This window comes from Macaca fascicularis, chromosome 1 (genome assembly GCF_037993035.2).
Source record: "Macaca fascicularis isolate 582-1 chromosome 1, T2T-MFA8v1.1".
NCBI lineage: Eukaryota > Metazoa > Chordata > Mammalia > Primates > Cercopithecidae > Macaca > Macaca fascicularis.
Genome location: NC_088375.1, coordinates 307,103 through 319,288, shown reverse-complemented (window position 1 = coordinate 319,288; position 12,186 = coordinate 307,103). Strand labels below are relative to the sequence as shown.

At 40.1% G+C, this 12,186-nt stretch overlaps 1 protein-coding gene across 1 annotated transcript in view; it reads left to right on the top strand.

Annotated features, from left to right (window-relative positions):
• Window positions 1-1,557: 1,557 nt before the first annotated feature.
• Window positions 1,558-12,186, top strand: part of LOC107130823 (uncharacterized) — a 31,520-nt gene continuing 20,891 nt past the window's right edge. Inside the window, exon 1 of the mRNA XM_074028485.1 lies at window positions 1,558-1,597. Coding sequence (XP_073884586.1) covers window positions 1,558-1,597 — 40 coding nt within the window. The remainder of the gene's footprint in view (window positions 1,598-12,186) is intronic.

The following is a 12,186-nucleotide window of genomic DNA, read 5'->3' as shown; positions in this document are numbered from 1 at the left end:
ATTAAGCTCCATGAGGGCAGATGTTTTTGTCCTTGCACTTGGCACATAGTAGACATTTATTAAATATTGAATAACTATTTGTTATTGAATAGTTCTTTGGATAAAACAAACTTTTTCGTTGCCTTCAAAGTTCTGCAAAGTCCAACATTCTTTGTCTCATTTCACTCTCCTCCTTAATACTCTACTCCTGCACCTTCCTGCTTCCCATTCTGGAGCTATTCTGCTAGTTGAGATGCTGCTTGCTCCTCCCAGCCACCACACTCGTGTTCCCTTCTTTGCGTCCATATGTACTCAAAGGTTAGCTTCTACTTATAAGTGAGAACATGCAGTATTTAGTTTTCTGCTCCTGTGTTAGTTTGCTTAGGATAATGGCCTCCAGCTCCATCCATGTTGCTGCAAAGGATATGATCTTATTCTTTTTTATGGCTGCATAGTATTCCATGGTGTATCGTATTTTGTTTAGTCTACCGTTGATGGGCATTTAGGTTGATTCCATGTCTTTGCTATTGTGAATAGTGCTGCAATGAGCATATGCGTGCTTGTGTCTGTATGGTAGAATAATTTCTATTCCTCACCTTCTTTATACTCCAATTTCATCTGAGCAGATACTACCTGGAGTAAAGAATATATTTCCGTTACTGACAATATATTGTATTCTTGAAAAATGCTAAGAAAGTAGACATTGTGTTTTTATTATAACAGTGATAACTATGTGAGGTAATGCATTTGTTAAACAGATTGATTTAATCATGCCACAATGTATGTATATTTTAATATACTTCAAAACATCATGCTGTACATGATGAATACATATAATTTTATATATCAATTAAAAATACATTTTAAAATAAAGTAAAATTTAAATGTTAAAATGAAAAACAAGAACAGGTGTCCCAGTTACTCTCGCAGCTAGGTAAGCTCTGGCAAGTGGACTACAGGTATAAAGGTTTGTGCTTTCCAGCAGTTCCTCAGAAGCCAGGGTAATATCACATGCCTCTCGACATCACCCGTCTTTCTTGCTGGCTGGTGTGTAGTCATGGCAGCTGGAGCTTCAGCAGACATCTTGCAGCATGAGGCAGAAGCCAGGAAATGAGAATGTGAAGCAAATATAAAAGGAAGCTTCTGAAACCATGGAGTAAATCACAGCCACTTGCCTTGCTGGGCATTTGCAGTGAACCTAATTTTACCTACATCCTTTCACACCAAGAAGTGATGGATAGAGAGCAGACCCCCTTTCAAGGCACAGGAAGAATAACTATATCATTCATGCGGTAGAATGCCAGGAAAACCTTGCTGAAAAGTAGATGAACCGCACTAGAAAACACACATCAGAAAGCAATGTGGGGACTGTAAGAAAATCAGTAGCTGTGAGAATTTAATGTCCACATGGAAAAAGTGGCCGGCCCTGATTAGACCTGACCTTCACTTAAGGAATATGTCATAGTATTTCCACTATGTACAATTTATAATGTAGGCCATTTGCTTTTTGTCTTTTAATAGAACATGAAAATGGAAAGATGTAAAAACCAAGTAATTAGGTGATATTTGCCAGGTGACATGACGAAGCCTAGCTCTCTTGTACGTGGAACATTTCAAGGTAAAGTGTGGAAGCACAAAGCTGAATTTCAGGAAAAACTTAAGGACAGACCTCAAGCTTCAGGGAATATACTTTTGCCTGAGGAGAAAATGAGGGAGGAATAGTGACAAACTGGGAAAAAATGACAAATTCTTGAACAATTACAGAAGACTTCCCAAGATTAAATTACCTTATCCCTAACATATTACAAACTTGCTCTTTATTTAATTTTATCCTCATCAGAAGTTTTCTGTATACATTTTTTAAATTAATACATAATAGATATATATATTTGGTGGGCACATGTGACAATTTAATACGTTTGTATAATTTATAGAGATTAAATTGATCTGAGACCTGAAACCATGAAATTCTAGATGATAACATAGGAAAAACCCTTCTAGCCATTGGCTTAAGCAAAGACTACATGACCAAGAACCCAAAAGCAACAGGAATAGACTCAAATTCCTCACATGATCGTACCCAAGCACCAGTTTTACCACAGGATCTTATTCTTGTTTATTTTATTATAACAACACAATCATCTACCTTCCCTTTATTTGAAGGCAAAGTGGATGTACCCAAAGAAATGTCCAATGGCAAATGATGCCTTTTCTGCAAAGTCTTAGGAATAGACAGCTGCCTAGAAAAACTCAACCACTGTCCACCCAAACATAATATGTGCTATGTACTCTTCATTGGCAGTATAACATTGGGTATTTTTTATACTTTACTTAAAAGGTACAATTGAATAGAACAATCTAAAGTTACAACTGGATGAGCTTTCCAAGGAGAACAACAGAAGATGAACATTCTGGGGTGGAGATGGCAGTGACCAGATAAGAGCAAAAATATCCTTACACTTTCTAAAGAAAGAGGTGTCTAGATGTTTACTGTCCTCCAGTCAATGGGTCAAGTCAACCCTGGAAGCTTATTTTTATTTCTTTTTTTGCGAATAGTGAATACCAGATTCCTCTCAGTTTAGTTTAGAGAACTGATCCTTTATCTTATTCAATCAGTGAGTCGCAACGAGAATAGGTTCAGGACTTTCTCCTCTCCATTCTGTGTGGATGTGAATCAAACATCAGTTGGGAGCCAAATTGATATGGGCTAAGTTCTAGATCACTTAAGATGCACAGAAGGCTCTTGGCCAGTGTTGGAACAGGAACTGTGGATCTCTCTTCTCTCAGAAGGGTTGGGAACTTTTCAAAGTAGAAAATCTACATTGCTCTCCAATTTTTAGACCATTTGCCTTTTATGTGAGAATTTTTTAATATTCATAGATTTTTGCATATCTACATTACAGAGCTGTCTTTATCACATTATCTCAAAACTCCTCTGTCACATATTTAAAAGGTTTTTTTAAATCGTGGTGAAATATATATAAGATTTACCCTTTTAACCATTGCAAGCACAATTTAGTGGCATTAAGTATATTCAAAAATGTTGTAACTATCACCACTATCCATTTCCAGAACTACTTCATCGTTCAAATAGAATCTCCACCCCTTAAACAATAATTCCTGATTCCCTCACTCCCTAGCCCCTGGCAACCACCGTTCGACTTTTTATCTCTGTGAATTTGTCAGTACTCTAGATTGTTGATATAAATGGAATTCTATAATATTTGTCCTTTTGTGTCTGGTTTAGTTCACTTAGCATAAAGTTTTCAAGGTTCATTCATGTTGTGGCATATACTAGCATTTCACTCTTAAGGCAAAATAATATGTCATTGTATGTATATACCACATTTCATTTATCCTTTCATCCATGGATGGACATTTGGGTTGTTTCAACCTTTTAGCTATTGTGAGTAATGCTACTGTGAACATTAGCATACACATATGTGTTTGAATCCCTGCTTTCAGTTCCTTGGGATATATAGCCAAAAGTGGAATTGCTACATGATATGGTAATTCTATGTTAACTGTTTGAGGAGCTGGCTAACTGTTTTCTACAGTAGGTGTACCATTTCACTTTTCCACTAGCAATGCACAAAGGTTCCAATTTCTCCACATCCTTGACAACATTTGTTATTTTCTATTTTTTTGAAGAGTCATCCAATGAGTAGTATCTCATTGTGGTTTTGATTTGCATTTCCCTGATGATTAATGATGAGCATCTCTTCGTGTATTTATTCTTACACATCTTCTTTGCAGAAATATCTATTCAGGTCCTTCACCCATTTTTAATTAGGTTGTTTTATTGTTGTGGTTGCTGAGTTGAACTTATTTACATATTATAGATATTAATCCTGATATATTACAGGCAAATACTTTCTCCTATTCCATGGGTTTTCTTTTTACTCTGACAATAATGTTTTCTGATGCACAAATGTTTTCAATTTTGATGAAGTCCAATTTATCTATTTTTTCTTTTGTTGTCTGTATATTTGGTGTCATGTGCAAGAACTCATTGCCAAAGCTAATGTTATGAACATTTCTCCCTATGTGTTTGTTTGTTTGTTTGTTTTGTTGGTTTTTTTGTTTGTTTGTTTTATTTTGAGATGGAGTCTCACTCTGTCGCCCAGGCTGGAGTGCAGTGGCACGATCTCGGCTCACTGCAACCTCCACCTCCCAGGTTCAAGCAGTTCTCCTGCCTCAGCCTCCCGAGTAGCTGGGACTACAGGCGCCCGCCACCTCGCCCGGCTAGTTTTTGTATTTTTAGTAGAAACGGGGTTTCGCCGTGTTAGCCAGGATGGTCTCGATCTCTTGACCTCATGATCCACCCACCTCAGCCTCTCAAAGTGCTGGGATTACAGGTGTGAGCCACCGCGCCCAGCCTCTCTATGTTTTCTTCTAAAAGATTTATCATTTTAGCTCTTATGTTTAGGTCATTGATCCATGTTGAGTCAATTTTTGTACATGAGGTAAAGTAAAGGTTCAACTTCATTCCTTTGAGATGGATATCCAGTTTTCTCCATGCCATTTGTCGTAAAGACTATTCCTTTCCCATTGAATACTCTTTATATTCTTGTCAAAAATCAATTGACCATGTACACAATTGTACCAGGCTCTCTATTCTATTCCATTGGTCTATATATCTGTCATTATGGCAGTGCCACACACTGATTATTGCAGTTTTTTAGTAAGTTTTGACATCAGGAAATGAGAGATCTCCAACTTAGTCCTTTTTCAAGATTGTTTTGACTCCTCGGGGTCATTTGAAATTCCATATGGATTTTAGATTAGGTTTTTATATTTCTGCAAAAAAAAAAAGTTACCATAGGGATTTTGATAGCAATTGCATTATTTTAATCTGAAATTTAGGTTTTTATCTGCAGGAAATAATGCTTCAGAAATCATCCCTAGGTATCCCTTTGTCTCATTCTCCCTTCTTGGAATCAGCCTTATTCATGATTGTTGTCAGGGAAAGTTCATAATAATAGGGTATCACACATGTTAAAGACAGCTTTGTACTTCCATTTACAGTTATGGAAACAGGCTTAAAACAGTCATTGCCTTCTAGTGCCACCCATTAAGTAGGCAGCAATACTTGGGTGAAAATGTATTTCTCTTGAGGCTCAGTCCTGAGGTGTTTCATCACACTAGGATGTTTCTTACCTGTAGGGAATGTGAGAATGCTGTACATTCTAACAGGGATTCTTCACTTCCAGAACATTCAGATATGGTGTTTTCCTCTATTAGGAGGAAGCTTCTGTTATTGAGAAAGCTTTTCTTCTCCTGCTCTGGCTCTGTGATGTGCCTGCTCCTGCTTCACGTTCTGCAATCAGTAAAGCTCCCTGGGGCCTTGCCAGATGCCAGCACCATGCTTGTGCATCCAGCAGCACCAAACTGTTTTCAGGGACAGAGAAAGATGGACACAAACCCAGCATTTTCCCTCATGGTTTAGAGCCTTGTGTCTAGTGGAAGCATTAAAAAAAAAGTGTATATTTACTTATATAATTAACAATAATAGTTTGGATAGGATAAATGCTATTACAAATTTAAAAAGAAATAAAGGTTTCTGTTTCCGATCCATAGGTTACATTTAAGAGGAGAATTGTAAAGAGGGCTAGGGCGGTGTCTCAGTCTGTTCAGTGTTGCTGTAAAGGAATAGTTGAGGCTGGGTAATTTATTGAGAACAGAGGTTTATTTAGCTCACAGTTCTGTAGGCTGCACAAAAAGCATGGTGCCAGCACCTGCTTCTGGTGAGGGCTTCATGATGCTTCCACTCATGGAGGAAGGCAAAGGAGAGCCAGCTGTGCAGAGATCACATGGCAAGGAAGGAAGCAAGAGAAAGAGAACGGAGAGGTGCTGGGCTCCTTTTAACAATCAGCTCTCATGGGAACTAATAGAGTGAAAACTCATTACCATGAGGATGGCACCAAGCCATTCATGAGGGATCCACTCGTGTGACCCACACACCTCCCATGAGGCCACCCCTCCAACACCGAGAATCATATTTCAACAGGAGGTTTGGAGGAGTCAAGCAAACCCTACCCAAACCATAGCAGGCGGTGTTTGAATTTGGTTTGTATTTCCAGTGAGGTAAGAAGAGGGACCGTGGGCCATGGCAGATGGTGGTTATATTTCAAGGAGACCAGGGAGAGCAGTAGCATGGGGAGTACTGAGATGACACCTCGTGTGTGTAGGGTGTGGCTCTGCCATGATGTCCTGGCCACCTTGCCTGTATCCACATAGGCCACATAACATCCTGGAGCTGAGTTTCGACTGAATTCCTTTTCATCGTCCTGGGACATGAAAGCATGAAAGACCTACAGGGAGCTTCTTGGAGGCCTCACCTCACCTCACCTCACCTCACCTCGCCTCACCTCACCTCACCTCGTCTCTCCTTGGAGGCCTCACCTCACCTCACCTCACCTCACCTCACCTCGTCTCTCCTGGAGGCCTCACCTCGCCTCACCTCGTCTCTCCTTGGAGGCCTCACTTCGCCTCACCTCACCTCACCTCACCTCATCTCTCCTTGGAGGCCTCACCTCACCTCACCTCACCTCACCTCGTCTCTCCTGGAGGCCTCACCTCACCTCGCCTCACCTCGTCTCTCCTTGGAGGCCTCACCTCACCTCACCTCACCTCACCTCACCTCGTCTCTTCTGGAAGGTGATAATTTCTTATCACCTTCTGAGTGCTGATGAGACCTAAGGCTTTCTATCTTACCCTCTTTACAGCATGGCTGCAGGCTGTAAAACTGCTTGTCTGCAGGATGGAGCTGACTCCTCAGCAGAAAGGAGTGTCTGTTATTCATGTTGCGGTTCTCTGGCTTTTCTTGTTGCCTCTTCACCCTTGGAAGGACCACAGGGAGCCAACACCTTTGGCTCACCTTCTTGCTGTCTCTGTAGGTCATACACTGAATTTTAAAAGGCCTGTTTCTTTACTGGCTAAATCTTTCAGGCCTGGTCCTTTTCTGCCGCTGATAGCTAGAAAACACAGACCCATAAGCATGTGAGCATGTGTGATAAGGGTTGCAGAGTTACTCAGCATATTCCAGGATGCTAAACCTGGGAGTTCTCCTTACTTATTAAAAGAGGTAGCTTTTAACTTAAAACTCAGGATCCCTCAAGTAGGCCCAGAAAGAATAGAAATAGATTTCAGCAGGATTTTAGATCCACCTAGAGGGTTTAGGGATTCTCAAATCTTTTACACACATGACCTCTCTCTACCAAGGAAATGTGGTCTACTCTTCCCCTGTGAAGCTCCAGTTATACTCTCATAAAGACCTCGCTGCAGGGCAGGGGACTTGTTATACAGGAAAACTCTCAGAAATGTTTTCATTTCCTTCCCTCTCTGTAGGCAGGGATGTTTTGAATCTTGCTTATAAGAGATGTGCTGTTAAAGAATGTTTTAACAAAGCTTCCTGTGACACGCAGGGTTGCTCTCTTAGAGTCACGATGAAAGGATTTAGCGCAGTCTCAAATTCAGAGGCCAACACAGAGTCACCCACCTAGACTCTCTTTCTCTTACTCTGTGTGTGTGTATGTGGGTATCTTTCGATCTTTGGTTCATAAGTTCTTGAAATTGTCCAATTCTATTGTTCATTCATCTTACATGTCTAGTTGGCCAGTGGTGAGCACCTAGCATATGTTCCATATCAAGGAGCAATGTGTTTCATAATTTTTTGACCAAATCTCAGTAAGTATATTTTACCTTGCAATCCAGCACATCGATGTAGATGAGTGTATCTTTCATTTATATACATATACATATATACGTGTCTGTATAGTATACATATATAGTGTATGTTTGTGCTTATATATTTGTTTTCATATATTTGTGTTTGTATATTTTATATATGGCAAAAATGAAAATTTTACATAACAATCTTTACCCTTTAAATGTATACTCTTCTGTTATCTTCTTCTCTTTTACTGAAAAAAAATGTTGACCTCAATGCATTCAATAGATTTCTCAGCCATCTACTGGGTCTTGACCTTGCATTTGAGAAATACTGCCATGTAGGTTAAATTTGGGAGAATATCAAAGAAACTTAAGAGGTTCACAGTCTAGTTGAGGAGAAAAGGCAAGACTCAGTGAACGTGACTTGCACTTCTGTGACTTTTCCGCATGTTGCACATGAGGCTAGTTATGAAAATAGATGCACTTACTGAAGATAAGTAGTCAAAATGAACAAAAGAGAATAATATCTCCCCCCTATACCCAGCCTGCTGTGGAGAGGAGAGATCAAAAGAGGTTAGCTTTGGGGAAGGCTCTGAGCACCTGGATAGGAGAGTGGGTCATCTTGCAACATGTTCCCCAGGGATACTCCTAGACCATAACGTCTTTCCTCCACTTGTGTAAAATTGTGATTTTTTTTTTTTTGAGACTGTAGTGATTGACTCTTCCACCCTCTGCAAACCCTTGTCAATATCAGTTATTGACCTAATTTACTGATAGCCACAGCACCTGCTTATGCTTTTCCTTTCCACCCAAAGTCCTACAGTGATTCTAGAAATCTGATTTAGGGTCCTTTTAAATGTCCCATCAAACATCTCAATTTAATCCCAAATGATCTTTATAGTTCATTTCAGCTGTCCTCTTCTGTGGTCATGCTAAGAATTGTGTCATCACCAAGAATTATTTCCTTATGAAATCTTTACTTCAGACACCTCACCTATCTGTCCAAAGACATGGTGTTTTCAGAAACGTTCTCCCTCCCCACTGTTCTTGCTTCTTGTATTTACCTACTCAGTTTAGACCCCATAAGCCAATCCTTCCATTAGTTCTCTAGGTCATATCATAGACAACATTGACTGGTGGCCTTTAAGTTACACACATCCGGGAAAACTGCAACCCTGAATCAAACAACGTGCTAACCTTCCTACTGACTTCACCTGAATGCTGGGTTCCACTGGAGAAAAGCCACACAGATTTCTGGACTGGAGCATTAAATAGCCATAGCATGAAACTTCAAATGGGAATCTAACATTGCTTCATGGGGCTTCTGGATTTTCTTAGCTTTCTCTCCCATTCTACAGGGGGGCTGTTTTGACTCATTGATACCCTACTTAAACCTTCAACTCCACCATCTCCCAGCTCCCTGTAAAACATGGTCCCGAGATTCCTACACCCCTGTATATACACCCTGCCAAATACCCTCCCCTTGAGTGCAGACGGCACCTTTGAATTGGATGTGGCAGTCAATACCTTGATTAGGTTTTGTTATTTGAGCAAGGTGATTATGTGACACTTTATAAGACTTTATCATAGCAGAAAAGAGATTCTCCTGCTGTCTCTGAAGAAGTAGCTGCCATTTTTGAGAGGGCCACACAGGTAGGACATCAGCGTGGTCTCCAGGAGCCGAAAGCAACCCCTAACCATCAGTCAGCAAGAAAATGGGCCTCAGACCCAGCAAGAAACTGATTTCTGACAACGACCTGAATTAGCCTGGAAAAGAACCTAGAGCCTCAGATGAGTTTAAGGCCCTGGCCAACACCTGTGTTTTACCCTGGTGAGCCCCTGAGCAGAGGACCCAGTTAACTCATGCTAAAATCCCAACCCATGGAGATTATGAGATAATAAGCGTGTGTTGCTTTAAGCCAATAATTTTTTGGCAACTTTTACACATTAATAGAAAACTAGAACAGAAGACATACCTTCTGCTTTACAGAATGTAGTCTACAGAAACAGGAATCTCTTTTACTTTTTCTCACTAAACTTTCAACTTCAGTCTCTTGGTTTTCCTCCCTTAACCCCATACTCCTGCTATAATAAAAGGTATGTTTCTTTCCATACTTCTCATAGGTTTTCTCAGACAAATATTTAAACATAACACCATTTTCTGCACTTCAACACAAAACTACTTCAATCCCATTTTTTTCAAGATTCCTAAATTTCGGCAGTATAGAGTCAACATCTTCCCCATCGTGAAACGTGTATAAAGTTTATTTGTTTGGTATATACTGAGATAAGGTTTGGGGCTGTTCACAGATACAGACAACTAGTTTGGGTGCTCCACACACTCCATGGCAGTGGTTCTCAATGTGTGTTCCCTGGACCAGAAACATCAGGGTCACCTGGAAACTTGTTAAAAATGCAGGCTCTGTGGACCCAACCCAGAACTACTGAGTAAAACTCTGGGAGCAGGGCCCAATAATTCATGTTTAAGAAGCCCTTCATGGGATTCTGATGTACACTTAAGTTTGAGAATCAGCACTGAGGTGAGGAGAAAGGTCAGTATCTCCTCTCATCCATACTTCATTCTCAGCGAGATAAACGGATTGAGAAGCACCGGTTTACCTACATTAACAGCCTCTACTTCTTCGACTAGCTTGCAGTTTTTAACACACAACAATTAAGTATTGGCAGCACTGGACCAGTGAAATTACTACTACCAAGATCCACGGGATGCAAGTTGCTTCCAAGTTGGGCACATTTTTTAGGTCCTCAATGTTTTTTGAATAAAAGATTAACCTTGTTCAATTAAGTGCCTAAGAGAATCTCAGATGGGACAAAAAGCAAAAAAGAATAAGGGCAAGAGGGCTGGAGAGGTGAACTCACAGTGGACTACCTGTCTACCTATGAAGAAAACCAGGGAACAGTCTCCCTTCTCAGAAGGCCATAGATCACCTGATGAGTTGTCTGACTTGCCAATAGAGATGTTCACTCACCATTCTTGGTCCTGTTTTAAACGAATTAAATATCCTCAGATGGAATAGTGTGCATGCTACCTGTAATACAATGAGAATCATTCAATGTGATTGTTCTTGGTTTGAATAGAACTACGATATTTAAGGCATTTGTTATTATCAGAAAGGGTCCAGCAGAAGTGTGCTCAGAGGCTGTGGGGCACTTCAGGAGGAACATGGCAGTTGGAAAGCTAATTTGATGTCCGTCGGCCACAGATCACCAGGACACATTGGGAGCCAACAGAGATACGTTTATTTATTACTTCCTGCAACAAGGAAGACAGCCGCCATAAGGAACCATGGGAAGTCTCGAAAAGGATGAACTAAGGACAGAGTATTAATAGTTTGAGGGCTGGAGTTAGTCATAGGATAGTGCTGCCTGAGATTGGTCAGAGCTTGTAAACCAGAGAATTGCTAAAACAGTAAATGGTCATATGTTTAGAACATCTGAATACAGTGACTCTTCAATCTGTTTATCTGGTATGTTATCTTGAAACATATGGGTCTGAACTAAGTGATGTTAAAAGACTGGGCCTGGATAGTCTCCGATGGACGTAATGTTTTGGTATAGTGTATCCGCTTTGCAAGTCATAGCACAGTCCATTTTGACAATCTGTAGGTTTCGTTTCAATTCGTATTTTCCCCCTAATATCCTGATGCTTGAGTTCAAGCGTCACCTATGTCTTGAAGAACCGTACCCAGAGTGCAGTGTATTACCTGGGTTTTCTCAGTTAAAGCCAGGATTATGAGACTATGAAATGGTGAGGAATAGGGAACATAGACACTAAAATCTTATTTAGGGTTAATCTCAGATTTACTGGGGAGTTGGAAAGAAGTAAGGACAATCACAGGTCAAGAGAAGACACATCCAGTGGGATAAATGGAGCCAACCATCATACTCTTCAACCAGAGTCAATGTGATGCTCAGACTTCAAGCTGGGATGAAGGCATGATCCCTGGTCTCCTCCTATGGGGATGAATCCAGCAGGGATGTGGAAGCTGGGGTGACACTGTGGCCCCACTGCCCCAACTGTGGCCTTCTAGTCTCCATAAATTATTTAATCCCAGTCTCTCCAGGTGATGTTTGTATTTCCACTTTTTATTGATTACCTACGGAATTTCTACCCACAAACTGCCAACGTAGAGCAGAGCTGCCCGATATGGCAACTATTAGCCACATGTGGCTAGTGCGACTGAGGAGCTGGACTTTTAATTTAACTTTATTTTAATTAATTTAATTTTTAAAATCGATGCTTGAGTCAGTTATTGGAAGACTTTTTAATATGTTTGGAACAAGTTGGACATGTTATTCCCCTTTTTCAACTATATATTTTGTGAAATCAAAATACAGATCTGGGATTTCCAATGAAAACTTAATATCCAAATCAAGATGTACCAAAAGTATAAAATATATTCTCTTTTTTGTTGTTTTTGAGGCAGAATAAAATACATTCTCAATGTTGAGGACTTGGCACAAAAAAAGAGCAAGAAAACTAAACTATTTCATTAATATTTTGTATTTGAT